The 27,397-nt window shown below is 35.0% G+C and overlaps 4 protein-coding genes across 4 annotated transcripts; all 4 read left to right on the forward strand.

Annotated features, from left to right (window-relative positions):
* The first annotated feature begins 8,956 nt into the window (after positions 1–8,956).
* On the forward strand, positions 8,957–15,019 carry LOC147805226 (uncharacterized). Its single transcript, XM_087149372.1, has 3 exons — positions 8,957–9,944; positions 10,293–10,709; positions 11,724–15,019. The coding sequence occupies exons 1-3, from the start codon at positions 8,957–8,959 to the stop codon at positions 15,017–15,019; spliced, it is 4,701 nt and encodes a 1,566-aa protein (XP_087005498.1).
* Positions 15,020–15,520: 501 nt separating this feature from the next.
* On the forward strand, positions 15,521–21,583 carry LOC147805227 (uncharacterized). The gene is made up of 3 exons (XM_087149373.1): positions 15,521–16,508; positions 16,857–17,273; positions 18,288–21,583. The coding sequence occupies exons 1-3, from the start codon at positions 15,521–15,523 to the stop codon at positions 21,581–21,583; spliced, it is 4,701 nt and encodes a 1,566-aa protein (XP_087005499.1).
* Positions 21,584–25,615: 4,032 nt separating this feature from the next.
* Positions 25,616–26,260, forward strand: LOC139425574 (uncharacterized). Its single transcript, XM_071180858.2, has one exon. It carries the CDS (start codon positions 25,616–25,618, stop codon positions 26,258–26,260), a length of 645 nt encoding a protein of 214 aa, XP_071036959.2.
* A 190-nt stretch (positions 26,261–26,450) lies between these two features.
* Positions 26,451–26,918, forward strand: LOC147805228 (uncharacterized). Its single transcript, XM_087149374.1, has 2 exons — positions 26,451–26,721; positions 26,800–26,918. Exons 1-2 carry the CDS (start codon positions 26,451–26,453, stop codon positions 26,916–26,918), a joined length of 390 nt encoding a protein of 129 aa, XP_087005500.1.
* The last annotated feature ends 479 nt before the right edge of the window (positions 26,919–27,397 follow it).

The raw sequence follows: 27,397 nt of genomic DNA on the forward strand, positions 1-27,397 counted from the left end.
TTAAAGAGTAAATAAGTTCGTTCTTACATCTATACCATAAACCTTATAAGAAAATTTATTAAAAATTATAAAAATCACGGTTTTTTAATCGTAAGATTATTTTTTTATTGTGGAATATATTCTTTTGAAATTGTGATTGATTTACATTAATTTGCTTAGGCAACGATATAATGCTCTTTTTTTTATATATATATATATAATAACGGCAATGGACAGTTTTTTTTTTAATTTAGCACAATTTCAAAGGAATAACAGATCAACTTAATATGAATAATTATTCAATTGTAAAATAGAAACGAAATGTTCAATAAGAAAAAAGAAGCAGAATTTGAATTAACTTTTACTAACCCAGTAAAAATATGAGATCAACTCCTCTTAAGTAAAATTGTCGATCAATTGAGTCATTCAATTTTTTTAATTCATTGAGATTTGCATTTGTTCGTACATATTTGCATCACTACATAGTCAGTGCCGTTCCTGGGGTGGCGAACGCCTGCTTGCAAAGTCACTTTAGTGTAAGTGTTTGATTATGAAAATGGGCGTAATAAAATAAAACAACAAAAAAATATGACAAAAAATTTATTTTCGGCATCAAATAAAATAGATTATTAACGTACAATATAGATCATAAATAAAACACGTCCATTCGGAAATTAACAAAAAATCTAATATAACTCAATTCACTCAACTGAGTGAATTGAGTTAAAACTGTCAAACGGCGCTCAACGCAAACAAATCCGTTAACTTGAAAATGTGCAAGATCTGTCTAATACCTAATTATCAAATAACAAGGTAGTTTTAGAACATAACACGTCTTGCTTTTGCAGATGCAAGCTCATTGATCATTTCATTGCGATCGACTTCTTATATTAGTTTACTGTTTCTTCCTGTAATCAAGGTTTATAGCTTTGCTATAATTTGATTTTCAATAATTTGATTTTTAATAATTTGCTATAATTTGATTTTTTTCGAATTGTTGAATTTGGCGCCCCTTAAATTGGGCGCCTGCGTGTGGGGCATTCGCTGCACACCCGCCAGGAACGGCACTGTACATAGTTATTAAATTTTCTAGTAGAAAATATTTTCGGTAAAGACTTCTTGCACCATCAGAGATTTCTTGATTGCATACAAAAAAAAAAATTTAATTTTATTTATTAAAAAGAAAGGGTAAATTACAGCATTGATTTTCCGTGTGAAAAAAAAATCGATAAAATATAAGATAAGCTATATAATAAGATGTCAATTCTAGAAATTATCAGTTGATATTGTCATATCAAAGGAAGACAACACGAAGATGCATCCGCTACCTACGCTACAGACAGGGTGCGTAGCGTTTTTAAAAGGTGCTTTTTTTAATGGGTGTTTTTAAAAAGTGCTTAATTTTCCCTTTTCGAAAATGAGATTTTTTTTCTTCACCATGTCGATTTGCGCCACGTATTATGCAAAAGCTTGGTTTTCACATTGTTCTATTCAGCGTTTTCACACATCATTCAGACGCTATGCATTTAGGCATACCATCGTTTGACATGTTGCATGAAATACTTGCGGGTGCTTATTCTGGATTCAGTGTGAATTATTCTTGCACTATCATGTGCTGCGATTCGCAAGATATTCTCAATTTTCAGCCTTCATTTTCCACCCTCTGATATCGAACCGAAAAATCTCTTCATCTTTTTATGGTGGCTAATGAAATCGAGAAAAGAGTTCTCTGGCAGAAACTAGTTATTTTATCATGATCATGTAAAGTCTCGGAAAATTATTTTGCATTTTGTTAACATATATAGTGCTTATTTTTTGTTGAAAGGTTTGGCTACGCACCCTGTACAGAGCGTTTGGCGTAGCGTGAAAAGAAAAAGAAACAAATTTTTTTTTTGGGGGGGGGGGCACAAATTGTATTTTTTTAAGGATATTTGTATGAGGATATATACATTAGAACCTTGGTGGCTTAGGGGATAGCGTTCGCCTTCCTATGAGGTGAAACGGGTTCGAATTCCGCACCCTCAGTGGTAGACGGGCTAACCGTGGGAGATTTTCATCGCCATGTAACATAAATGCGAGTTAGTTTCATCAATCAGTCTTTCACGAAAGCAAACTTGATCCAAGAGTTCCTTTGTCATCTGGATTGGGTTCAAAATGACAAAACTAGGGAGTTAAACTTGAGTAGTTTTTTAAACTCAAATTTGGGTCTGCTGTTCAGCGACGGTTATTTAATAAAATACGTGTGCATAATAAAATTTTTATTAATCTGCCACTGTTATGCAGTTTTTGTTATCTAGTTATCCAAATTTTCAAAAGCCATTTAATAAGGATATCACATAGTTTCGAACACATTCTAATGAAACGTACCAAAAAAAAGATGCTTCATTTGAAACTGATTTTATGTATATTAATTATAGGAATATTTTTTTTTAAAAAATCTCAAACATTTATACATGAAACTAATCAGAATATAAACTTAAAATTGTTTGCTGTGAAACAAAGCTTTCTCTATATTAAAAAATTACGAAAGACTACTTCTGTTTTGGCTTAGAAATTTGAAATCACTAAGGTGTTTGTTAAAAATTGCATAGGGGTTATTATGAAATAAAAGAATTTACAATTAATCCGATATTTATAAACTGCTAAATTCATGTCGCTCTGCAGGCCCGAGGAAATGCAACTGTAAAGCTACAATTTGGTGTTAAAAAAAAATAATTTTTGATTGAAAGCTCTTTTTTTTTTTAATTTCAATTTGTTTTTAGTGCTTTTATTTATTTTTTTCTTGCCTTATGTTTCTGCTGTGCAAGAGCAATAAGACATGGAAAATAGAAATTGCGATGACGTGTAAAAAATGTTCTAGGAGTTTGATGCAATAAAAAAAAATTTCAGTAGTTTAAGAATTATCGATTGCTAAATTTTAATTTCTAGAATCGCCCACGAGTATAGAGTTAAAATTTGACACGCGGAAAGGTTTAATTTCATTTACTAATTTAATGCAATTTTTTTATTTTTTCGGAATTCTAATTTGTATGCCATTGCAATTTTAAGAGTTTTTTTTTTTTTAAAGAACAAAAAAAAAATATTTTTTTTTCCATTATTGAAGAAAAACTTAATTTTATCTCTGTCGAGATTTTCATTTCAAAAGCTCACACTTGACTTGATTTCAGTAACAACAAAGAATGTTAATAAATATAATTTTAACAAAATAAGCGAGGGAAACAAGTTGCCAGATATAAATCTTAATATTTGTTTGGAAATTTTTAAGACATGAGATTCTAAAGCGATAAAAACCTTTACTATTTGAACAGTTAGTTAAGAAATCAGACACACTTGTTTTTAGACGGATTTCTGACCCCCAAAATATGGTTCCAACAGTTTAGTCAGGACAGAAGAGCTATTTATCGAGAACTTTTTAACCGAATTGAAATTTTTTTGCACACATTTATGAAAGTCGTTTTTCGAGAAATAATTTCATGCGAAATAAATCCTAAAGTAAATATTTATTATTTTATTTAATGCATGGTTGAAAAAATAAGTTGTTTTTTGAATGTATTTATCTTTGGATAAACGAATTTCAACATTGTATGCACACATTTTTTTTAATTCTGTTAAAAAGTTCTCGAGATTTAGCGAAATATGCAAAAAGTAAAATTAACATTAAGGGGTCCAAACTTGGGAGCGTTCTCCTGACCAAACTATTGGGATCGTATTTCCCAGACTGCGGCTACCCGCTGTATTCTGGGGGTCAGAAATCCAAATCATTCGAAAAAAAGGTATATTTATTCAGAAAAAGTGCGTTTTCGTGTCTGATTTCAAACAAAAAATATCGTCTGATATTTTTAATACACTCATTGAAGTCACTCCTTCGAACCATTAAGATTGAAATACAGTCTGCACAAATTAAATAGCATATTTTAGGTCACCTGGAGCCATTAAGATATAACGTGAAGATCCGATCATTAGATCAAAAGTTATTCAGAGTGGTCCGTTTTTTTTTTTTTTTTTCTTATATACCCATTGTATAAACAGGGCTTGGACAAAAATTTTGGAAATACTAACTCCAGGGAAACTAATTTTTTTTCCCCAGCAAATGTTCGGAAATTTTATTCTGCAAAATCGTTGGCACACGAAGATCATGCTTGAAGCTTTTATAAATTATATCCTTTTTCAGGATTCGTAGCGTTTTTAAAAAGAGCTTAAAGGTGCTTATTTTCGCTTTTTAAAAGCCCTTAAAGGTGCTTTTTTCATTGGGTGTTTTTAAAAAAGTGCTTAATTTTCCCTTCTTCAAAATCAGATTTTTCCTTTACCATGTTGATTTTCGCTTCGAATTATGCAAAAAGACACAGTTCACACAATTAATTCAACCCCTATCTATTTCGGCGTATTGTCGGTCCGTAGCGTATGAAAACAACATTCGTTTAACATGATTCAAAATTTCATGTTTTTTGACAATTGTCAAAAACAATGCCAAGTTTTTTTTTTTTTCTTGACATGATGGTTAAAACAAGATAAAACCGTTAATTGTCAAAAACTTTCCAACCTTGCCTAATTATAATATTTTTTTAAAGTGCAATCGAAATGGGCTAAAGGTAGCGTAGAGCTCAACCTATGGCAACACTTCGCATGCTTTCATCACCATTAGCGTGTGGAGAGTCATAGAAGAAGGTTAGTTTCTGTCTTAATTTTCGAATAGATTAAAATCTTTTCAGTTAGGAAATTATATTAAACATAGTTCTAAAAGGAAGCATCTTGGAAATTTTAAAAAATATTTAACAATTAAATATCGTAGTACATTCCTATGCAATTGAGAGGAGGAGGAGGGGAAAGGGCCATAGGCATGGAACCGGTATTCTTCCCAGACGGCGTGTTAGAGCGTAGCGATCCCCTATATTTATATAAGAATGCTTTTAATACTATTAGGTCTTAAAAAAAACTGAACTCCTACGCTTAATTTTGTTCGAAGCAAATTTTGCTCGGCTAAAAAAGATATAATTTCTAGAAGCTTAATCTTTCAAATTGTACCAAAGGTTTTGCTACATAAAACCTTCCAAAACATATTCTGCTGAAAGAAGGTCAAAGGAGCATCGACGGCGGTCTGGGAAACATCCCTGAGGATGATTGTTTATTTAGAGTTAGTATAGAAGTGTTTCAATACTCTGTAGGTTATATGTAGTGAACAAATAAAATTACTTTGCAACTAGCTTGGCTGGTAAGGTGCTGTACTCACGTTTCTGAGAACGGGAGTTCGAATCCAAGGGCCGAAAACTCCCCGTGTAGTAAATGGTGTTTTGGTGCACGTTAAATCTGTCGTGTCACAAAGTCCTTCATGTTCCCATAACAAATTATACCTCTGAGAGTACTGAATTGGAGATTGATCGTTCTCTAGTTCAGGACAAAATTACGATTATATGATGAATGGGTCCGCCATATAAACGGTTGTGAAGTATGGGTGTGGCAGAAGTCGAATTCTTGGTCACAGATGATGCCACTGGAAAACAGGAACCCCTTGCTGCAATTTCCTACGACAACAACAACTATTTCTGCTTATTGTGTGCACACCTTCTGTATATCTAAGAAATTCAAATACAGTTGCATATTTTTCAAATCCAAGTAATCGTTCATTTTGTTGAGATTAACGTATTAAAATGTTTTTACAGAAAACTATAATTATTACTAAGGCCCGGATTTTGATGACATTTGCATTTTTGGACATTTTTTGAGATTTATAGGGCATTTTCTTCAAATTTTGGGGCGTATTTTGCATTTTGAAGCATTTTTTAAATTTCTTGTTAATTTTTTCTAATTTTTATTATTTTTTATAAATTTTTTTTATTACACTGGCTTCCAAACAATGAAGAAAATCTCTAGGATATTAACAGGTGAAGCAAAATCTTTTCAAATTGAAGAAGAATTGTCAGTAAGTGTGACCGTCCTTTTCAAGTAAGCACCAATAACATCAGTAGACGTTGAAAGAAGCCTCTCCTGGTATAAATATTTGTTTTCAGATAAGAGACGCTCGTTTACATTTCAAAATATTAAAAAAAAATTAATAATCCACTGTAATTCTGATATTTAGTAACATTATGAGATGGAAGTTGTTATATTCATTTGAGTTTCTATACAAAATGAAAATGTTTTGGAGTCAATATATTTTCCTTTTTTTGTTATTTTAGGATATAAAACATATTTTTCAAACTTTAATGATCGTAGAACAAGTATTGCATTGCTTTATATTTTTTGAAACGACTCATAATAATTTTAAAGAGTAAAACATTGTTTTAGTTCAATATTTTTATTTCTATTTAAGTCATGCCATAAGGCATTTTTAGCGCGATTTTCGCATTTTAAGGGCATTTTTAGCACTTTTAATGGCATTTTTTTGCACTTTTTAAGGGCATTAATTGAGATTTTTTAGGTCATCAAAATCCGGGCTCTAATTATTACATATAATTCAAAAAAGAAAGAGAAATGTTGACTTTCAAGAATAAAAAAAAAAAACAGGGACGATTGAATAAGGGCAACCGTGGGGGTTGTTAAGCGGAGCCATCTAGTAAATTAAAATGATACTAAAAACTAAGACAGCTTTTACATAAAAGTGATAATCAGAAAATTATTTCGTTATATTATATATGAACTACCGGAAATGTTTGATTTAAGGCTTTTAAGTTAAGAAATGGCTGTTGGGGGGTTTCAACAAATTCTGAAGATTAGTAAAATTATTGGGGACCCCCTGACGTTACGCCTATGATTTGACGGATGACACCACTGGGCCAGGAAGACTAAATTTCAAAGTAAAATAGTGTTAACAACTGATTGCCATTGACAACCAACATATAATAAGGCAATTGATTGAACGATAAAGAAACATTCGATTGTCCTAGACGAGTGTACGAATATTTAGAAACTAAATATAAGACTGCTACCAGAGGCATATCATAGAATATAAACCACTCCAGTCAAAATAGCTATAAAAAAAGTTATGTGCCATTGCTTCACATCTGGGCCTTTTTGCCTTCCCTCTACTACTAGCGCCCCCGATAATTTTTATGACATTAAAAATATAAGTAAATAATATTTGAACTGAATATTCTTATATATATATATATATTTTCAAATATGTGCATTTTCTAAAAATACAAAAATAAAATCTATTTTTTGTTGTGAAAGTAACATAACAAACATATATTTTCTATGGGCATTACTAGATGGCGTCACCAGTTACAATAGTAAATAGTTCCATACAGTTTTTTGCTTATTGAAATCAGTCCCGCAGTGGACTGATCATTAAGACACGGTTCCCAGCAGATCACCGAAGTCAAGCATCACTGGCTGCGGTCAGTGTGTGGGTGGGTGACCACTTGGATCAGTCTGCGTAGGGACCGAGGGTGTGCGGTATTGGTCCTCGTTAAACTGTGCTAACGTAAAGTGCTCAACTTCGCGTGCAGGTCGTTGGGCTACCGAAGCGGGGGTGCCATCCCCTCTGCAGAGGATCAAAATTGTGATGGCATGTCTTCGGATCATCCTCAGGGATGTTTCCCAGACCGTCGCCAATGGCCCATTGTGCAGCTCTAGTGCGACGTAAATGAACAACAACTTATTGAAATCAAGATATCGATTCGCGATCGTAAAGCTCGAATACGCCATTTAGTAAGAAGACCGGTTCTATGTCTTGACCCATCCCTCTCCTCCTCTTTTTAGTTTCATAGGAATATGCTATGATATTTTCATCGCTCTTAATTGTCAAATATATTTTTTCCTTCAGAACTATGTTCAGCGTATTTTTAATTTCTGCATAGTTTCCCAACTGAAAAGTTTTTAATCTGTTTGAAAATTAAGACAGAAACTAACGCGCTTCCTTCTCCCATGACTCTCCACACGCTAATGGTGAAAGGTGCCCTAGGTAGAGAGTTCTGCGCTACGCCACCTGTATCCCATTTCGATCGCCAATATCAGCAACTGTTTCTCTCTGCTGAGAGAAAAGTTCCTTATAAATAAAAGCAACTTACACTTGGACTAATCAGATCGTTTACTTTTTATGACATTTACAAAATTTCAATCATCAATACTATAAAATTTTCTTTTTTCATAAAGTGGGCTCCCTTTCCTCACCTCTTTCATGAAAAGAAGTAAAAACTATTTAAATGACTCATGAATAGTAACAAAAAAAGTTTTTACATTTTATTCTTGATGGGAATAATGAAAAACTTTAATTTTCATCATTGTTACTAGATAGCAGCATCATTAGAAGACGAGCTCGTTTAAAATTTTATATGCGTTTTTAAAGATGGAGTGGTGCCCCTTATTTTATTTTCTTTGTCTGCTACTAAACTGCATGTGTAACTATTCACGTATGCGCGAATCACATAGACGGAGCATTGAATGCAGTGAGAATAGTTAAATTTTATACACTGGTGTCCTAAACGTAAGTATAATTCGTAAAAGAACCTGAATAAATATTGATAAAATGATCCAAAATCACCTTTGGAGACTCACTGTTTGAATGTGAAAGAGTGGACGTGCGCAAGACATCAAAAAGAGTGTTGAGAATGCCTCGATCCCCCCCCCCTAGCGGACAAATACAGAAACATTCAATTACGAACTTTTTCTCCACGAGCGTGGTATAGCTTAGAATTTGTCATGCAACGTACAACTCTTTTCATCTGTATATAGCTTTCCCTTTTTTATCATGCTTAATTATTAAATTTAATTCTTAAACGTTTTGTGCGAAGTATTTTTCAGCCTAAGTGTAATTAGTTATCTACAGCCCAAGACCTTGGAAGAGAGTACTAAGTGAAGGAACCACAAGAAGCCGAAACAAGGTAAGATTCCTTGTTGATATATATTGAATCATTAGAAGTCTTTGTTTAGTATTCGTTATATGGCATCCCCTGCTGGGACGTAGTTAACTTTTTTAATTTGAACACTTATTCAATTGAACTGAAAAATATAAATTAGCACTAAATTGGAAAAATAAACAATGGAGGAACGGGTAACAATTTTAAAGAAAAAAAGAGGTTTGCTTAGATCGTCTGTTACTAAAGCACTGAATGTATCAGAAAATGAACTTAAAACAGAAGTGTCAGATATCAGTGTTTTAGAAGAGTGTTTGCATTTTCTTCTAAACAAAAATGAATCACTTGAATCGATTAACAAAGAATTAGAAGTTTTGTTTACACCAGATGAGTTTGAAGACGAATTTTCGAAATCAGAAGAGTACAGTGAAAAAGTTGTTCGTTGTAAATTCCGCGCTACCAAGAAAATTCAGGAATTAAACGAAAACATATCGATTGAAAAATCTAAAAATAAGGAATCCTTAGGACTTGATGAGTCTACAAATTATAAAAGTGAACAAAAAGAAAGTATTCGAATTAAACTCCCCAAATTAAGCATTCCCAAATTTTACGGCGAGTTTAAACAATGGCTGACATTTTGGAACAGTTTTGAGTCGGCCATTCATAACAATGACACTCTCGATAAAATTGATAAGTTTAATTACTTAAAAGCTCATTTGGGTGGAACTGCCCTGAATACAATAGAAGGTTTTTCTATTTCTGAAGAAACATATGACACGGCAGTCAAATTATTGAAAGAAAGATTTTCTCGAACAGATATTCTTATTAACGCCCACATGAATAATATCATAAATATGCAACCATTAAAGAACTCACGAGATGTAATTTCTTTCCGAAAATTTTATGATAACATAAATACCCAAATAAGAAGTTTAGAATCTTTAGGATTAGTCTGCAAAAATTACGGAAGTGTTTTATGCCCCATTCTCATTAAAATTTTACCGCCTGATTTAGTCTTAGAATATAACAGACGGGAAAGTGAAACTGAATCAGATATAAAAGAACTTTTGAGCTTTCTCTCGAAGGAGTTAAATTCTAGAGAACGATCTGCAATAATGAATCATGCGGATGACCTTCGACCCCGCCGCTTCTCTGAATCATTTTCTACCAGCCGTAAGCAAAACATTCCCGATACTCGATTCAAATATAATAAATCAGAAAATAAAAATAAATTCATTTCCGCTTCAGAATTAATCTCTTCTGAAATAAATGAAAATATGAATAAAAAATTATGCGGTTTTTGCGACTCCTCAAAACATGAGAGTTCCGTATGTGAATATGCTAATAATTTATCCGTTGAAGAGAAAAAAGATATTTTGTTAAAGAAGGGGATTTGTTTTAAATGTTTAGAAAATAAAGGCCATATTGCACGCTTTTGCCGTTTTAAGGTTGTGTGCAGTAGATGCCAAGGTAAACATCAAACTGTCTTGTGCTTTTCTAAGTTTGACCATGATATTAAAGGTAAAAATAGTCCTAATTCTGAAGATAACGTACTAACGAATCAAACATCATCTGAAACTGTATATTTGCAAACATTGATTGTTCGTATACACAATAAAGGTAAAGAACACTTTATCCGGGGAATTTATGATTCAGGCAGTCAAAAAAGTTACATTAGTAAATTTGTAGCTGAAAGAATGGGATTAGAAAAATTGGGTGAAGAAGAAATTACTCATGGACTTTTTGGAGGATCTCAATCAACAGAATTGCATAATCGATCCGCTTTGCAGTTAAGTAGTATCGATAGAAAATATAGTTGTGAGTTAGTTGCTATGGATCAAAAGAAAATCTGTACGAATATTCCCAGGGCTAATAATTTTGAGTTGCTAAAAGATCTAGAGTCAAAGGGTATATTTTTGAGTGATATTTCCCCAAAAAGTAAGGAATGTTTACATGAAAGGAATTTGAACGAAATACATTTACTATTGGGGGCCGACGTTGCAAGGAAGCTTATAACAGATCGTATAGAACATCTCTCTTGTGGATTAGTGGCAGTAAAGACCAATCTAGGGTGGACTGTAATGGGAAAGTCAACCAATCATGATAAATTTGATAGTTCGTTTTTGGTTCTATCCCTTCATGTTAATGATGCAAAAATCACAGATTTATGGGATTTAGATACATTAGGAATTGTCAGGGCCGGATTAACCTATAGGCACACTAGGCACGTGCCTAGGGCCTACGAAATTCAGGGGCCTACGAAAAACTTGGGAGAAAAAATTTGTAGACAAAAATAATTTAGCTTTAAAAACAACAAGTGTATTTTGCACAAAATTATGAAGATACATATAAAAATGTAATATTTTTCGGTAATAAATTATTTTGCAGAATCTTATGATCTAATATATTACTTTTTCGCGATTTTTGGATTCAACGAAATCTTGTATTAGCTGTCGAATTCCAAGACTACGCAAAATGTCGTATTCAATAGACATAAGTGCGAGCGATGCTAAACGATCATTGTTGAACGCAAATAATTTTTTATCAATTTTAATCTGGAGAAAGATCTTTCTCCTTCTGCATTTGATCCAAGAATCGACAAATATATTCTTAATGCAATGTGAACGTTAGGAAAAGTATTCACAATTTTATCTTTAACATTGTTATCGATCGAACTAATCATAATGGTATTATCGATATCTACTGCAATATCGGCAGTATGTCGGTATTGCAGATAAAGTTCGATAAACAAATTTGCAAATTAAAATCCATATTAATAAAAATGTAAAAAAAAATATGCAAGAAAATTTTAACATATATTTTGAAAAGAGGGGAGGAATGGGGGAAGGAGGGGAGGGCCCAAAAACGGCTATGCCTAGGGCCCACGAAAGGTATAACCCGGCTCTGTGCCTAGGGCCTACGAAAGGTATAATCCGGCTCTGGGAATTGTAGATCCTTGTGAAAAACGATCTAAAGAAGAATTACGGGATCTTGCCCTAAAACACTTTAAAGAAACTGTAACGATGGATCATGACGGGAGGTATAAAGTTCGCCTTCCATGGTTAGCTGGACACATACCTCTTGCCGATAATAAATCCTTGACAGAAAAAAGATTAAAGAACACGATAAGGTCTTTAAAATCAATTGACAAACTTAAAGATTATGAAAGGGTTTTTGATGAATGGGAATCTGAAGGGATTATTGAGAGAGTCGGCGAACCTGAAGCCTCTTCAACATCGAATGTTAGTTATTTACCACATAGGGCTGTATTTAAAGAACAATATACTACGAAATGTAGACCCGTTTTTGACGGCTCTGCTCGCACTCGAAACTCTGTTTCCATTAATGACTGTATTGAAAAAGGCCCTAATTTAATTGAATTAATTCCCTCAGTTTTGAATCGCTTCAGAGTTGGAAAAATAGGAGTCATCGCTGATATTCGGAAAGCATTTTTGCAAATATCATTAGATGAGCGGGACAGAGACTATTTGCGTTTCATATGGTGGAAAGAAGGAGATCATAGAAAAGAGATCATTTATCGTCATTGCAGGGTTGTTTTTGGGATAAACTGTAGCCCGTTTCTTTTGGCTGCGACTCTAGACTATCACTTAGAACAAGCCCCTGCGCATCTTAAAGATCTAGCCACTAAACTTAAGAACTCGATGTATGTGGACAACTGCGTCACCAGTGTCGATTCTCCTCAAGAACTGGACTATTTTCGAAATGAATCTTGTAAACTACGCGCATCAGCCAAATTTGATCTTAGAGGATGGTGTAACAACAGCTATTCCACTAGCATTGCTGAAAAAGACGAATTTCTATTTGAAACTTTGAATATAAAAGAAGTACCTGTGCTAGGATTGCTATGGAATACAGAAGAAGATACTTTAACTTGTGATTTAAGAAAATTGGAATTTAAGGATGAACCTGTAACGAAAAGAAGTATTCTCTCATTAGCTCACAAGCTTTTTGATCCAATTGGATTTACTGCACCATTAACCTTGATTCCGAAGATAAGTTTACAAGAGTGCTGGAAAATCAAAGTTTCATGGGACTGTAAGTTGCCTGATAATATTGTTAAGGAGTTTCATAAGTGGAAAAATCAACTTTTTGAACTGCAAAACGTGAAAATACCCCGAAGATTGAGTGAGTTCATACTCCATTCAGGAAGTTTATCTTTGCATGTTTTCTGCGATGCTTGCAAAAAATCCTATGCCACCTGTGTTTTCCTTAGAGTTAAAGTTAAGAGCGATGTAACCTGCCAGTTAGTCCAGGCTCGATCCCGAGTAGCTCCGTTAAAGAACATAACTATCCCTCGTCTAGAGCTTTTGGCATGTTGCATTGGAGCAAGGTTAGCAGAATCCGTCAAAAAGGATCTGAAACTCGAAGATGTAGAAACTCACTACTGGACCGACTCCATGGATACCTTATATTGGATTAGAACTGGCGTACCATGGGGTACATTTGTGGAAAATAGAGTCAGAGAAATCCGAAGATTATCTTGCCCGAATTCATGGAAATTTGTTCCTGGAAATAAAAACATCGCTGACTTACCATCACGTGGTTGCTCAGCAAAAAATCTTCTGCAGTCTGAATGGTGGAATGGTCCTGATTTTCTAAAAGAACCTGAAGAAAGGTGGCCAAAGAGCGAAATATTGCCAAATATCGATACAATCAATGCAGAAAAAAGAAAGACTATAGTTACTGCTACTAACGTAAAGGAGAGTGAAAAATTTTACAACAAGTACTCATCTTATTTGAAATTGTTGAGAATAACCGGATGGATTTTTCGATTCACTGAAAATTCAAAGAAAAGAGAAAATGACAGAACCATTGGAGAACTCAACAATAAAGAATTGAAAAATGCTGAGAAAATAATTCTGAAATGTGTCCAAAAGGATGCTTTTGCCAACGATGGAAATAAGAGACTGAATTCTTTGAAAACAATTATTGATGATGAAGGACTGATCAGAATTAAAACTAAGGTATTTATGAGAGAAGATGATTTTAATTTCCGTCTTCCAATAGTTCTTCCCTCAGATTATACTGTGGTTAAAAATCTGATTTATTGGAAACATAAGCAATTAGGACATTGTGGAATCCAATTACTGATGTCTACATTACGTGAAGAATTTTGGATCTTGAAAAGTCGAAAAACTATAAGAAATGCCATAAAATCTTGTGTCATCTGCAAACGTTTTCATTCTAAACCTCCCAATGTACCAGATGGTCTTTTGCCAGCAGATAGAGTGAAGGATGCAGCAATCTTTGAAATTGTAGGGGCTGACCTGGCTGGTCCCCTCATTCTGAAAGATGGTCAAAAAACTTGGATCTTGATGGTGACTTGTGCTATATTTCGGGCTGTTCACTTAGAACTCTTATCATCCCTCTCTACTGAAAACTTAATTTTGGGACTTCGAAGATTTATCTCACGAAGGGGAAGACCGTCAGTTGTCTACACAGATAATGGAACTAATTTCGTTGGAACACAGAACCTTCTAAAAAGCATTAATTGGGAAAAGCTAAAGACTGAATCCAATCTGTCATCAATTACCTGGAATTTCATTCCCCCGTCTGCCCCTTGGTATGGGGGATTTTGGGAACGTTTAATTGGCATGATGAAGAGAATACTAAGAAAGGTTCTGGGTAGAACATCATTGAATTACGAGGAAATGGTAACAGTTCTCTGTGACTGTGAGAGTGTAATGAATTCACGCCCCCTGACTTATGTGTCCGATGATGCAGAGGAGCTATCACCGATAACACCTATGATGTTCCTACAAGAAATAAGACAAGTGGGTGTTGCAGATTTCGATATTTTAGATCAAGAAAAATTTAAAAAACGGTTTGCATACAGAAATGAAATCTGTCAAAATCTTCGAAAGAGATTCAGAACGGAATATCTTGGTCAACTTCGAGAAACTTCTTCCAAGACCAAAACTTCAGAAGCTCTGCAAGTTAGGGACATTGTGATAATTTGGAATGACAATGTAAGCAGAATTCAGTGGCCTCTCGGGCGTATTTTAAAGATTTTGCCAAGTAAAGATGGACATGCCCGAACTGCTAAATTGCAAACCAAATCCGGAATCATAATCCGTCCTTTGAAAAAACTTTGTCCTCTTGAAGTCAACAAAACAACTGAAGAAAAATTGACGGAACAACTAAAGAAGCAAGCTCCACCTCAGTGTGCGCCTCTGCAAACTCGTGCTGGAAGACAAGTGCGTGTTCCTGATCGATTTGAACCCTGATGCTGTGACTTTTTCCTTTTTTTTTGAGTTCAGCTAGTCACTCTACTGAACTCAAAGAGGGGAGTGTTGAGAATGCCTCGATCCCCCCCCTAGCGGACAAATACAGAAACATTCAATTACGAACTTTTTCTCCACGAGCGTGGTATAGCTTAGAATTTGTCATGCAACGTACAACTCTTTTCATCTGTATATAGCTTTCCCTTTTTTATCATGCTTAATTATTAAATTTAATTCTTAAACGTTTTGTGCGAAGTATTTTTCAGCCTAAGTGTAATTAGTTATCTACAGCCCAAGACCTTGGAAGAGAGTACTAAGTGAAGGAACCACAAGAAGCCGAAACAAGGTAAGATTCCTTGTTGATATATATTGAATCATTAGAAGTCTTTGTTTAGTATTCGTTATATGGCATCCCCTGCTGGGACGTAGTTAACTTTTTTAATTTGAACACTTATTCAATTGAACTGAAAAATATAAATTAGCACTAAATTGGAAAAATAAACAATGGAGGAACGGGTAACAATTTTAAAGAAAAAAAGAGGTTTGCTTAGATCGTCTGTTACTAAAGCACTGAATGTATCAGAAAATGAACTTAAAACAGAAGTGTCAGATATCAGTGTTTTAGAAGAGTGTTTGCATTTTCTTCTAAACAAAAATGAATCACTTGAATCGATTAACAAAGAATTAGAAGTTTTGTTTACACCAGATGAGTTTGAAGACGAATTTTCGAAATCAGAAGAGTACAGTGAAAAAGTTGTTCGTTGTAAATTCCGCGCTACCAAGAAAATTCAGGAATTAAACGAAAACATATCGATTGAAAAATCTAAAAATAAGGAATCCTTAGGACTTGATGAGTCTACAAATTATAAAAGTGAACAAAAAGAAAGTATTCGAATTAAACTCCCCAAATTAAGCATTCCCAAATTTTACGGCGAGTTTAAACAATGGCTGACATTTTGGAACAGTTTTGAGTCGGCCATTCATAACAATGACACTCTCGATAAAATTGATAAGTTTAATTACTTAAAAGCTCATTTGGGTGGAACTGCCCTGAATACAATAGAAGGTTTTTCTATTTCTGAAGAAACATATGACACGGCAGTCAAATTATTGAAAGAAAGATTTTCTCGAACAGATATTCTTATTAACGCCCACATGAATAATATCATAAATATGCAACCATTAAAGAACTCACGAGATGTAATTTCTTTCCGAAAATTTTATGATAACATAAATACCCAAATAAGAAGTTTAGAATCTTTAGGATTAGTCTGCAAAAATTACGGAAGTGTTTTATGCCCCATTCTCATTAAAATTTTACCGCCTGATTTAGTCTTAGAATATAACAGACGGGAAAGTGAAACTGAATCAGATATAAAAGAACTTTTGAGCTTTCTCTCGAAGGAGTTAAATTCTAGAGAACGATCTGCAATAATGAATCATGCGGATGACCTTCGACCCCGCCGCTTCTCTGAATCATTTTCTACCAGCCGTAAGCAAAACATTCCCGATACTCGATTCAAATATAATAAATCAGAAAATAAAAATAAATTCATTTCCGCTTCAGAATTAATCTCTTCTGAAATAAATGAAAATATGAATAAAAAATTATGCGGTTTTTGCGACTCCTCAAAACATGAGAGTTCCGTATGTGAATATGCTAATAATTTATCCGTTGAAGAGAAAAAAGATATTTTGTTAAAGAAGGGGATTTGTTTTAAATGTTTAGAAAATAAAGGCCATATTGCACGCTTTTGCCGTTTTAAGGTTGTGTGCAGTAGATGCCAAGGTAAACATCAAACTGTCTTGTGCTTTTCTAAGTTTGACCATGATATTAAAGGTAAAAATAGTCCTAATTCTGAAGATAACGTACTAACGAATCAAACATCATCTGAAACTGTATATTTGCAAACATTGATTGTTCGTATACACAATAAAGGTAAAGAACACTTTATCCGGGGAATTTATGATTCAGGCAGTCAAAAAAGTTACATTAGTAAATTTGTAGCTGAAAGAATGGGATTAGAAAAATTGGGTGAAGAAGAAATTACTCATGGACTTTTTGGAGGATCTCAATCAACAGAATTGCATAATCGATCCGCTTTGCAGTTAAGTAGTATCGATAGAAAATATAGTTGTGAGTTAGTTGCTATGGATCAAAAGAAAATCTGTACGAATATTCCCAGGGCTAATAATTTTGAGTTGCTAAAAGATCTAGAGTCAAAGGGTATATTTTTGAGTGATATTTCCCCAAAAAGTAAGGAATGTTTACATGAAAGGAATTTGAACGAAATACATTTACTATTGGGGGCCGACGTTGCAAGGAAGCTTATAACAGATCGTATAGAACATCTCTCTTGTGGATTAGTGGCAGTAAAGACCAATCTAGGGTGGACTGTAATGGGAAAGTCAACCAATCATGATAAATTTGATAGTTCGTTTTTGGTTCTATCCCTTCATGTTAATGATGCAAAAATCACAGATTTATGGGATTTAGATACATTAGGAATTGTCAGGGCCGGATTAACCTATAGGCACACTAGGCACGTGCCTAGGGCCTACGAAATTCAGGGGCCTACGAAAAACTTGGGAGAAAAAATTTGTAGACAAAAATAATTTAGCTTTAAAAACAACAAGTGTATTTTGCACAAAATTATGAAGATACATATAAAAATGTAATATTTTTCGGTAATAAATTATTTTGCAGAATCTTATGATCTAATATATTACTTTTTCGCGATTTTTGGATTCAACGAAATCTTGTATTAGCTGTCGAATTCCAAGACTACGCAAAATGTCGTATTCAATAGACATAAGTGCGAGCGATGCTAAACGATCATTGTTGAACGCAAATAATTTTTTATCAATTTTAATCTGGAGAAAGATCTTTCTCCTTCTGCATTTGATCCAAGAATCGACAAATATATTCTTAATGCAATGTGAACGTTAGGAAAAGTATTCACAATTTTATCTTTAACATTGTTATCGATCGAACTAATCATAATGGTATTATCGATATCTACTGCAATATCGGCAGTATGTCGGTATTGCAGATAAAGTTCGATAAACAAATTTGCAAATTAAAATCCATATTAATAAAAATGTAAAAAAAAATATGCAAGAAAATTTTAACATATATTTTGAAAAGAGGGGAGGAATGGGGGAAGGAGGGGAGGGCCCAAAAACGGCTATGCCTAGGGCCCACGAAAGGTATAACCCGGCTCTGTGCCTAGGGCCTACGAAAGGTATAATCCGGCTCTGGGAATTGTAGATCCTTGTGAAAAACGATCTAAAGAAGAATTACGGGATCTTGCCCTAAAACACTTTAAAGAAACTGTAACGATGGATCATGACGGGAGGTATAAAGTTCGCCTTCCATGGTTAGCTGGACACATACCTCTTGCCGATAATAAATCCTTGACAGAAAAAAGATTAAAGAACACGATAAGGTCTTTAAAATCAATTGACAAACTTAAAGATTATGAAAGGGTTTTTGATGAATGGGAATCTGAAGGGATTATTGAGAGAGTCGGCGAACCTGAAGCCTCTTCAACATCGAATGTTAGTTATTTACCACATAGGGCTGTATTTAAAGAACAATATACTACGAAATGTAGACCCGTTTTTGACGGCTCTGCTCGCACTCGAAACTCTGTTTCCATTAATGACTGTATTGAAAAAGGCCCTAATTTAATTGAATTAATTCCCTCAGTTTTGAATCGCTTCAGAGTTGGAAAAATAGGAGTCATCGCTGATATTCGGAAAGCATTTTTGCAAATATCATTAGATGAGCGGGACAGAGACTATTTGCGTTTCATATGGTGGAAAGAAGGAGATCATAGAAAAGAGATCATTTATCGTCATTGCAGGGTTGTTTTTGGGATAAACTGTAGCCCGTTTCTTTTGGCTGCGACTCTAGACTATCACTTAGAACAAGCCCCTGCGCATCTTAAAGATCTAGCCACTAAACTTAAGAACTCGATGTATGTGGACAACTGCGTCACCAGTGTCGATTCTCCTCAAGAACTGGACTATTTTCGAAATGAATCTTGTAAACTACGCGCATCAGCCAAATTTGATCTTAGAGGATGGTGTAACAACAGCTATTCCACTAGCATTGCTGAAAAAGACGAATTTCTATTTGAAACTTTGAATATAAAAGAAGTACCTGTGCTAGGATTGCTATGGAATACAGAAGAAGATACTTTAACTTGTGATTTAAGAAAATTGGAATTTAAGGATGAACCTGTAACGAAAAGAAGTATTCTCTCATTAGCTCACAAGCTTTTTGATCCAATTGGATTTACTGCACCATTAACCTTGATTCCGAAGATAAGTTTACAAGAGTGCTGGAAAATCAAAGTTTCATGGGACTGTAAGTTGCCTGATAATATTGTTAAGGAGTTTCATAAGTGGAAAAATCAACTTTTTGAACTGCAAAACGTGAAAATACCCCGAAGATTGAGTGAGTTCATACTCCATTCAGGAAGTTTATCTTTGCATGTTTTCTGCGATGCTTGCAAAAAATCCTATGCCACCTGTGTTTTCCTTAGAGTTAAAGTTAAGAGCGATGTAACCTGCCAGTTAGTCCAGGCTCGATCCCGAGTAGCTCCGTTAAAGAACATAACTATCCCTCGTCTAGAGCTTTTGGCATGTTGCATTGGAGCAAGGTTAGCAGAATCCGTCAAAAAGGATCTGAAACTCGAAGATGTAGAAACTCACTACTGGACCGACTCCATGGATACCTTATATTGGATTAGAACTGGCGTACCATGGGGTACATTTGTGGAAAATAGAGTCAGAGAAATCCGAAGATTATCTTGCCCGAATTCATGGAAATTTGTTCCTGGAAATAAAAACATCGCTGACTTACCATCACGTGGTTGCTCAGCAAAAAATCTTCTGCAGTCTGAATGGTGGAATGGTCCTGATTTTCTAAAAGAACCTGAAGAAAGGTGGCCAAAGAGCGAAATATTGCCAAATATCGATACAATCAATGCAGAAAAAAGAAAGACTATAGTTACTGCTACTAACGTAAAGGAGAGTGAAAAATTTTACAACAAGTACTCATCTTATTTGAAATTGTTGAGAATAACCGGATGGATTTTTCGATTCACTGAAAATTCAAAGAAAAGAGAAAATGACAGAACCATTGGAGAACTCAACAATAAAGAATTGAAAAATGCTGAGAAAATAATTCTGAAATGTGTCCAAAAGGATGCTTTTGCCAACGATGGAAATAAGAGACTGAATTCTTTGAAAACAATTATTGATGATGAAGGACTGATCAGAATTAAAACTAAGGTATTTATGAGAGAAGATGATTTTAATTTCCGTCTTCCAATAGTTCTTCCCTCAGATTATACTGTGGTTAAAAATCTGATTTATTGGAAACATAAGCAATTAGGACATTGTGGAATCCAATTACTGATGTCTACATTACGTGAAGAATTTTGGATCTTGAAAAGTCGAAAAACTATAAGAAATGCCATAAAATCTTGTGTCATCTGCAAACGTTTTCATTCTAAACCTCCCAATGTACCAGATGGTCTTTTGCCAGCAGATAGAGTGAAGGATGCAGCAATCTTTGAAATTGTAGGGGCTGACCTGGCTGGTCCCCTCATTCTGAAAGATGGTCAAAAAACTTGGATCTTGATGGTGACTTGTGCTATATTTCGGGCTGTTCACTTAGAACTCTTATCATCCCTCTCTACTGAAAACTTAATTTTGGGACTTCGAAGATTTATCTCACGAAGGGGAAGACCGTCAGTTGTCTACACAGATAATGGAACTAATTTCGTTGGAACACAGAACCTTCTAAAAAGCATTAATTGGGAAAAGCTAAAGACTGAATCCAATCTGTCATCAATTACCTGGAATTTCATTCCCCCGTCTGCCCCTTGGTATGGGGGATTTTGGGAACGTTTAATTGGCATGATGAAGAGAATACTAAGAAAGGTTCTGGGTAGAACATCATTGAATTACGAGGAAATGGTAACAGTTCTCTGTGACTGTGAGAGTGTAATGAATTCACGCCCCCTGACTTATGTGTCCGATGATGCAGAGGAGCTATCACCGATAACACCTATGATGTTCCTACAAGAAATAAGACAAGTGGGTGTTGCAGATTTCGATATTTTAGATCAAGAAAAATTTAAAAAACGGTTTGCATACAGAAATGAAATCTGTCAAAATCTTCGAAAGAGATTCAGAACGGAATATCTTGGTCAACTTCGAGAAACTTCTTCCAAGACCAAAACTTCAGAAGCTCTGCAAGTTAGGGACATTGTGATAATTTGGAATGACAATGTAAGCAGAATTCAGTGGCCTCTCGGGCGTATTTTAAAGATTTTGCCAAGTAAAGATGGACATGCCCGAACTGCTAAATTGCAAACCAAATCCGGAATCATAATCCGTCCTTTGAAAAAACTTTGTCCTCTTGAAGTCAACAAAACAACTGAAGAAAAATTGACGGAACAACTAAAGAAGCAAGCTCCACCTCAGTGTGCGCCTCTGCAAACTCGTGCTGGAAGACAAGTGCGTGTTCCTGATCGATTTGAACCCTGATGCTGTGACTTTTTCCTTTTTTTTTGAGTTCAGCTAGTCACTCTACTGAACTCAAAGAGGGGAGTGTTGAGAATGCCTCGATCCCCCCCCTAGCGGACAAATACAGAAACATTCAATTACGAACTTTTTCTCCACGAGCGTGGTATAGCTTAGAATTTGTCATGCAACGTACAACTCTTTTCATCTGTATATAGCTTTCCCTTTTTTATCATGCTTAATTATTAAATTTAATTCTTAAACGTTTTGTGCGAAGTATTTTTCAGCCTAAGTGTAATTAGTTATCTACAGCCCAAGACCTTGGAAGAGAATACTAAGTGAAGGAACCACAAGAAGCCGAAACAAGGTAAGATTCCTTGTTGATATATATTGAATCATTAGAAGTCTTTGTTTAGTATTCGTTATAAAGAGTATGAAGCTGATTCACGTGCTGTGTGAAGATTGGTTAGGCGTCATTGCTGAGCTGAGGAATGAGTTGAACGACCAAAAAAAACCGAAAGGTGAAATGAAAACGCCGAATGGAATCAAATAATTATTGGAATGAGAGCGATTTGAAGCCGAAGTTACTCAAATTCTGAATGTGTGATCGTAAAACTATGTCAAAGAGATACAGATGATGTAACCCGTCGACCAGTTTAAGGCTGATCAAGTAGGATCTTTTCGTACAGGCCCAATATTTGGAAATAAAGGCGCGACGTTAGAGGGACAGTAGAACTAGAGAATATTCTGTTCAGCTTCAAACAACTATTGCAGGAGAACGATTTTAGTGGCAAACTATTTACACTCAATCATGCTGGTCTAGTAGTTTGTATTCCTCTTCGCGCCTCTGCACATGATTGTGTTTGTTGAAATTGGAGTTTGAAACATTGGAGTTAGCAACAAAGGGCCAATGTGACATTCAGTGACGAACCTGTAAACTGAATCTCGTTTAATTGGTGATCGAAATGTGCTATAGGTAGTGTAGAGCAGAACTCTCTACCTATGGTAACACTTCACATGCTTTCTCCATTAGCGTGTGGAGACTTATAGGTGAAGGAGATAAGTTAGTTTCTGTCTTGATTTTATGAAAATTACATTACTGTCTTGATACGAAAAATATTAAGAAAGGGGGAAATATCGTGGTACATACCTATGCACCTGAGGAGAAGAGGGAAGGGAAGAAGGGTCAAGACATGGAATCGGTCTTCTTCCTAGATGGCGTATTCGAGCGTTTCGATCGCGAATAATGATATAGAGACGAGGTAGGAGAGAAATATCACGGGGAGACACCATTTTTTTAAAAAGGAGTTCATCATGTGAAGATACAATGATGCTGAATGGCCAGGAGAGACCTCGCATCTCTATCACACGGAATCTATTTTTGCTTAAAGATTAAGTCTTCTTATGTTCGTCTATTTTGAAGTGCTGTCTATCCCAGATTCACATTCATGGATGACAACAATGCGTCTTATTCGACTTCGTTTGACGACTCTCTAGTAAAAATATTTAGTGCTTGGGAACACAGCGTGCCGTTTGCGTCTCTTTAATTTTTATTTGCCCTCCGAAGTATACTTTTAAATTCGAGTTTTTCATTATTATTTGTATAAGGTTCCCTCTAATAAATTAATACCAGAGTAAACTTAATAAAGATAGGTAGGTACTTTATTTACGTCGCACTAGAGCTGCACAATGGGTGACGTCCCTGAAGATAATCCGAAGATATGTCATCGCAATTTTGATCCTCTGCAGGGGGGATATGGCTCCCCTGCTTTGGTAGCCCGATGACCTGCTCTCGAAGTCGAGCACTTTACGGTAGAACAGTTTAACGAGAGCCGATACCGTGCACCTTCGATCCCTGTTCAGACTGATCAAAGCGGTCTCCCACCCGCTTACTGACTTCGGTGTTCTACTGGGAACCGAGTGTTTACGATCAATCCTTTGCTGGGGAACTTAATAAACCAAAGTGTACCCTGATTGTCAACGGTCATACCATGATGGAATTACCGGTTCTCGTCTGATCACCAAAGTGGCTATTCAGCAAAGTGAAAAATCAATTAAAAAATTTGCAAAAATCCCAGAGAAATCAAAAGTTTAAAAGGACTTTTGCATTTTAAGAGAGGGAAATTCCGCCAAAAGTGAAACTGGGAAATCTAACTCTTTGGGACGACTTCCTTCAAATTAAATTCATGGTCATAAAATTATGAAAAATTGATAAATATAGGGAGAGATGTTACCAGAACGCAGTGAGTCATATTCAGATTCAAAAAATAATTTTACATAAGAGCAGCGATAATCGTGTCAGGGTTAAAAATATATCTATATTTTTTTTGATACGTGGTGTGCAGAATATCTCAGCATCTAAGTTGTAAACTTTAATGAGAGATTCGAACTCAATGCAAACTAAAATTTCTCTGTATTTAACAAATAAACAAAAAAAAAAAAAAAAAAAAAAAAAAAATTAAAAAAATATAAAAAAAGTTGCAACCTACTGCCTTTACCACTGATATAGAAATTTTCAGCCGAGCGTGCTTCACATTGTATAACTCAAAATCTATTAGATGAAAAAATGTGAAATTTTGCACATTTCGAGCGAAATGTTTAAAGAGTTGAAAGTTACCTTATATTTGAGTTATTTTATGTTAAAGTTGAAGATTTGTTTTCTTCGTTATTATTATTTTGAGCAGCGTTGTTGCTGTTTCTAATGCCACTTGCCACACGGGCAAGCCTGCTTGGTGAAATCGAGCAAATTTAAGGCAGAGTATGCGTTGCTTGCTTTTCAGTGGCGCCATCCATGGACGAGAATTCGACTTCTGCCAGACCATACGTCACACCCGTTTATAGGGCGGGCCCATTCATTCATCCACAGATCATAATTTTGACCTGAATCAGAGAACGATCCATTTCCAATCCAGTACCCCCAGATGTACTGATTTGTTATGGGAACATGGAGGACTTTTGCGACTCGACAGATTTAACGTGCATCAGTCACTTTACTGCACGGGGAGTCTTCGGCCGGTTGGGTTCGAAACCACGAACTCTCGAACATGGGCTCAGCGCCCTACTGTTAAATTATATCTAAAATTTATGTTTATAATTAATATCAATAGATGGCGCTGTGCCAATTATTTACTTTCTCATATTTGTTATATTTTTATTCCCTCTTGTTCTGTCCATATGAAATAAACGTTGTGTTCGTTTCTCCTGAGTCATGTTTATTTGGGTATCCAAGTTTCTTTAGAGTACAGATTAAATATGGTGCCGAAACCCGGGAGGAAGTGCTCTTGCATCGATATCTGGATTTGCCATTAGTGATCAGAATTATGATTCCTCTATCGAGATTCTGAAAGAGCGTTTTGGAAGAACGGACATTGTGATAAGCTCTCATATGACGAAACTTCTTGCTATTGAACCTATTCGAAATGTTTCTAACTTAAAAGCTCTAAGAAGACTATATGATGAATGTGAAATACAAATAAGAAGCCTGTCATCATTGAATGTAACTGCAGGAAGTTATGGAAATTTACTATGCCTAAAATTGCAGTGTACCGATTTTGTAGACTAATTTTTGGAGCCATGCCAAGTCCATTTTTGCTTGCTGCCTGTATTAAGCATCATCTGAAGAAATTTCAAGATATTTATCCTAATACAGTTCAACTACTAGACAATTCCTTATATGTCGATGATTTCATCACTGGAGTAGACTCAGAAGACGAGGCTCGTCAAGTCTATCATGAAGCTAAAGCAATTATGAATGAAGCTTCTATGAATTTAACCAAATGGAACTCTAATTCGGAAGAATTAAAGAAAGAATTTTCCCCAGAAAGTAAAACTTTAAAATTAAATATGCCTGAAGCTACATCAAAGGTGCTTGGACTGAAATACTCTTCAACAGATGATTGTTTTACATTCTCACCAGATGAGGTTGTGGATACTCCTTCAGAAAAGAAACTGACCAAAAGAACTATTCTTCAGATTTCATGAGACTGTTCGACCCCTTGGGTTACCTGTCGCCATTTTCCATTCAAGCAAAAATTATGTTTCAAAAACTCTGGATAGATGGCATTGATTGGGATCAACCGGTGCCAGAAGAATTGGAACTGCTGGTACAACCAACTACAAGGATTATGTGAAGTCAATATACCACGTTGGTATTTTCGATCGAGAGAGACTCCACAGAGTTTAGAAATACATGTATTTTGTGATTCTTCGCAAACTGCATATGGAACTGTTATCTATTTGAGATTCACCGTTTCTAGTGAAATTCGAACAGCGTTTGTTATAGCCAAAGGAAAGGTAGCTCCTTTAAAGAAAATGACTTTGCCTCGGTTGGAGCTCATGGCTGCAGTCATTGGAGTGCGTTTGTTGAAAGTTGTGCAGGAGCAATTTCCTGATGCAAAAGCTCGTCTATGGACTGACAGCTCAATTGTGCTCTACTGGATTAGAGGATCAGCATATCGTTCGAAAACTTTTGTGAAAAATCGTGTCAGTGAAATAAAAGAAAGTACATCTCCAAGAATGTGGTATCACTGTCCAGGTAGTGATAATCCGGCTGACAAGATAACCCGTGGTGTAAAAATCAAAGATTTAGTGTGTGACAGTGTGTGGGCCTATGGTCCTTCTTGGTTATCCGAATCAGAAGAAAACTGGCCTGATAAAAATTCGTCGGAAATCGCATTCCTTTCTTCTTGTGATGTGTTATGACACCACCTGTAGTTAAAAATTGTGAAATTCAACCTATTTTGTGCATTTCAAAGTTCAGTAAAATTCGAAAATTAGTGCGTGTGACATCCTACGTTTTCAGATTTATTAATATTCTGAAGACAAAGCAAAAGTGCACAGGTCCGATTTCTGTACTGGAAACTGAAAAATCTTGGGAATATACTGGATAAAAATGTCCCAAGCACAGAGTTTTTATTCAGAAATCCAAAATCTTAAACAAAATAAAAGTGTAGATAAAAATTGTAAATTAGCTAATGTTAATCTCATGCTAGATGATAAAGGTATTCTAAGAGTGAAAACTAGATTAATTAATTCATCTTTAGATGTGTATGAAAAATGTCCTATTGTTCTTTCTAATGATTATTTTGCAAAATTAATTGTTTATGATTGTCATGAAAAAGTATTACATAATGGTGTTAATGAAACTTTAATTCAGGTAAGAAGTAAGTTTTGGATTTTAAAAGGCAGACAGTTTGTTAAATCTATTTTGTATAATTGTAGAATTTGTAAAAAATTTACAGCTAAAGGGGGTAAGGAAATTATTTCACCTTTACCTATTGATAGAGTAGAGAAATCTCAACCATTTGAGATTACAGGTATTGATTTTGCAGGATCATTGTATTTAAAAGAAAATAACTAAAGTGTATATAAGTTTATTTACATGTGCTGTTACGCGTAATATTCATTTAGAATTAATATCTAATTTAAGCACTGAATGTTTTTTGCTATCATTAAGACGATTTTTTGCTCGTAGGGGTATTAGTAAAGTTATATACTCTGATAATGCTAAAACTTTTAAGTCTGCCGATAAAGAACTTAAATATTTGTATAAAATGTGTAAAAATGATGTGTGTAACTTCTTAGAGAAACATCAATTAGAATGGAAATTCATTGTAGAAGGTGCCCCATGGTGGGGAGGCTTTTGGGAAAGGCTTGTGCGATCTGTTAAAAATTGCTTAAAAAAAGTTTTGGGTAAAACTTCTCTTTGTTATGAAGAATTAATTACTGTATTAACTGAGGTAGAATCGGTTATTAACTCTAGGCCATTAACTTATGTTTATAATGATTTACATGAGCCTGACCCCTTAACTCCTTCACATTTCACTGTTGGGTCACGTT

Source organism: Parasteatoda tepidariorum, chromosome 8 (assembly GCF_982258835.1).
Source record: "Parasteatoda tepidariorum strain Cologne lab strain chromosome 8, Ptep-v5.0, whole genome shotgun sequence".
Taxonomy (NCBI): Eukaryota; Metazoa; Arthropoda; class Arachnida; order Araneae; family Theridiidae; genus Parasteatoda; species Parasteatoda tepidariorum.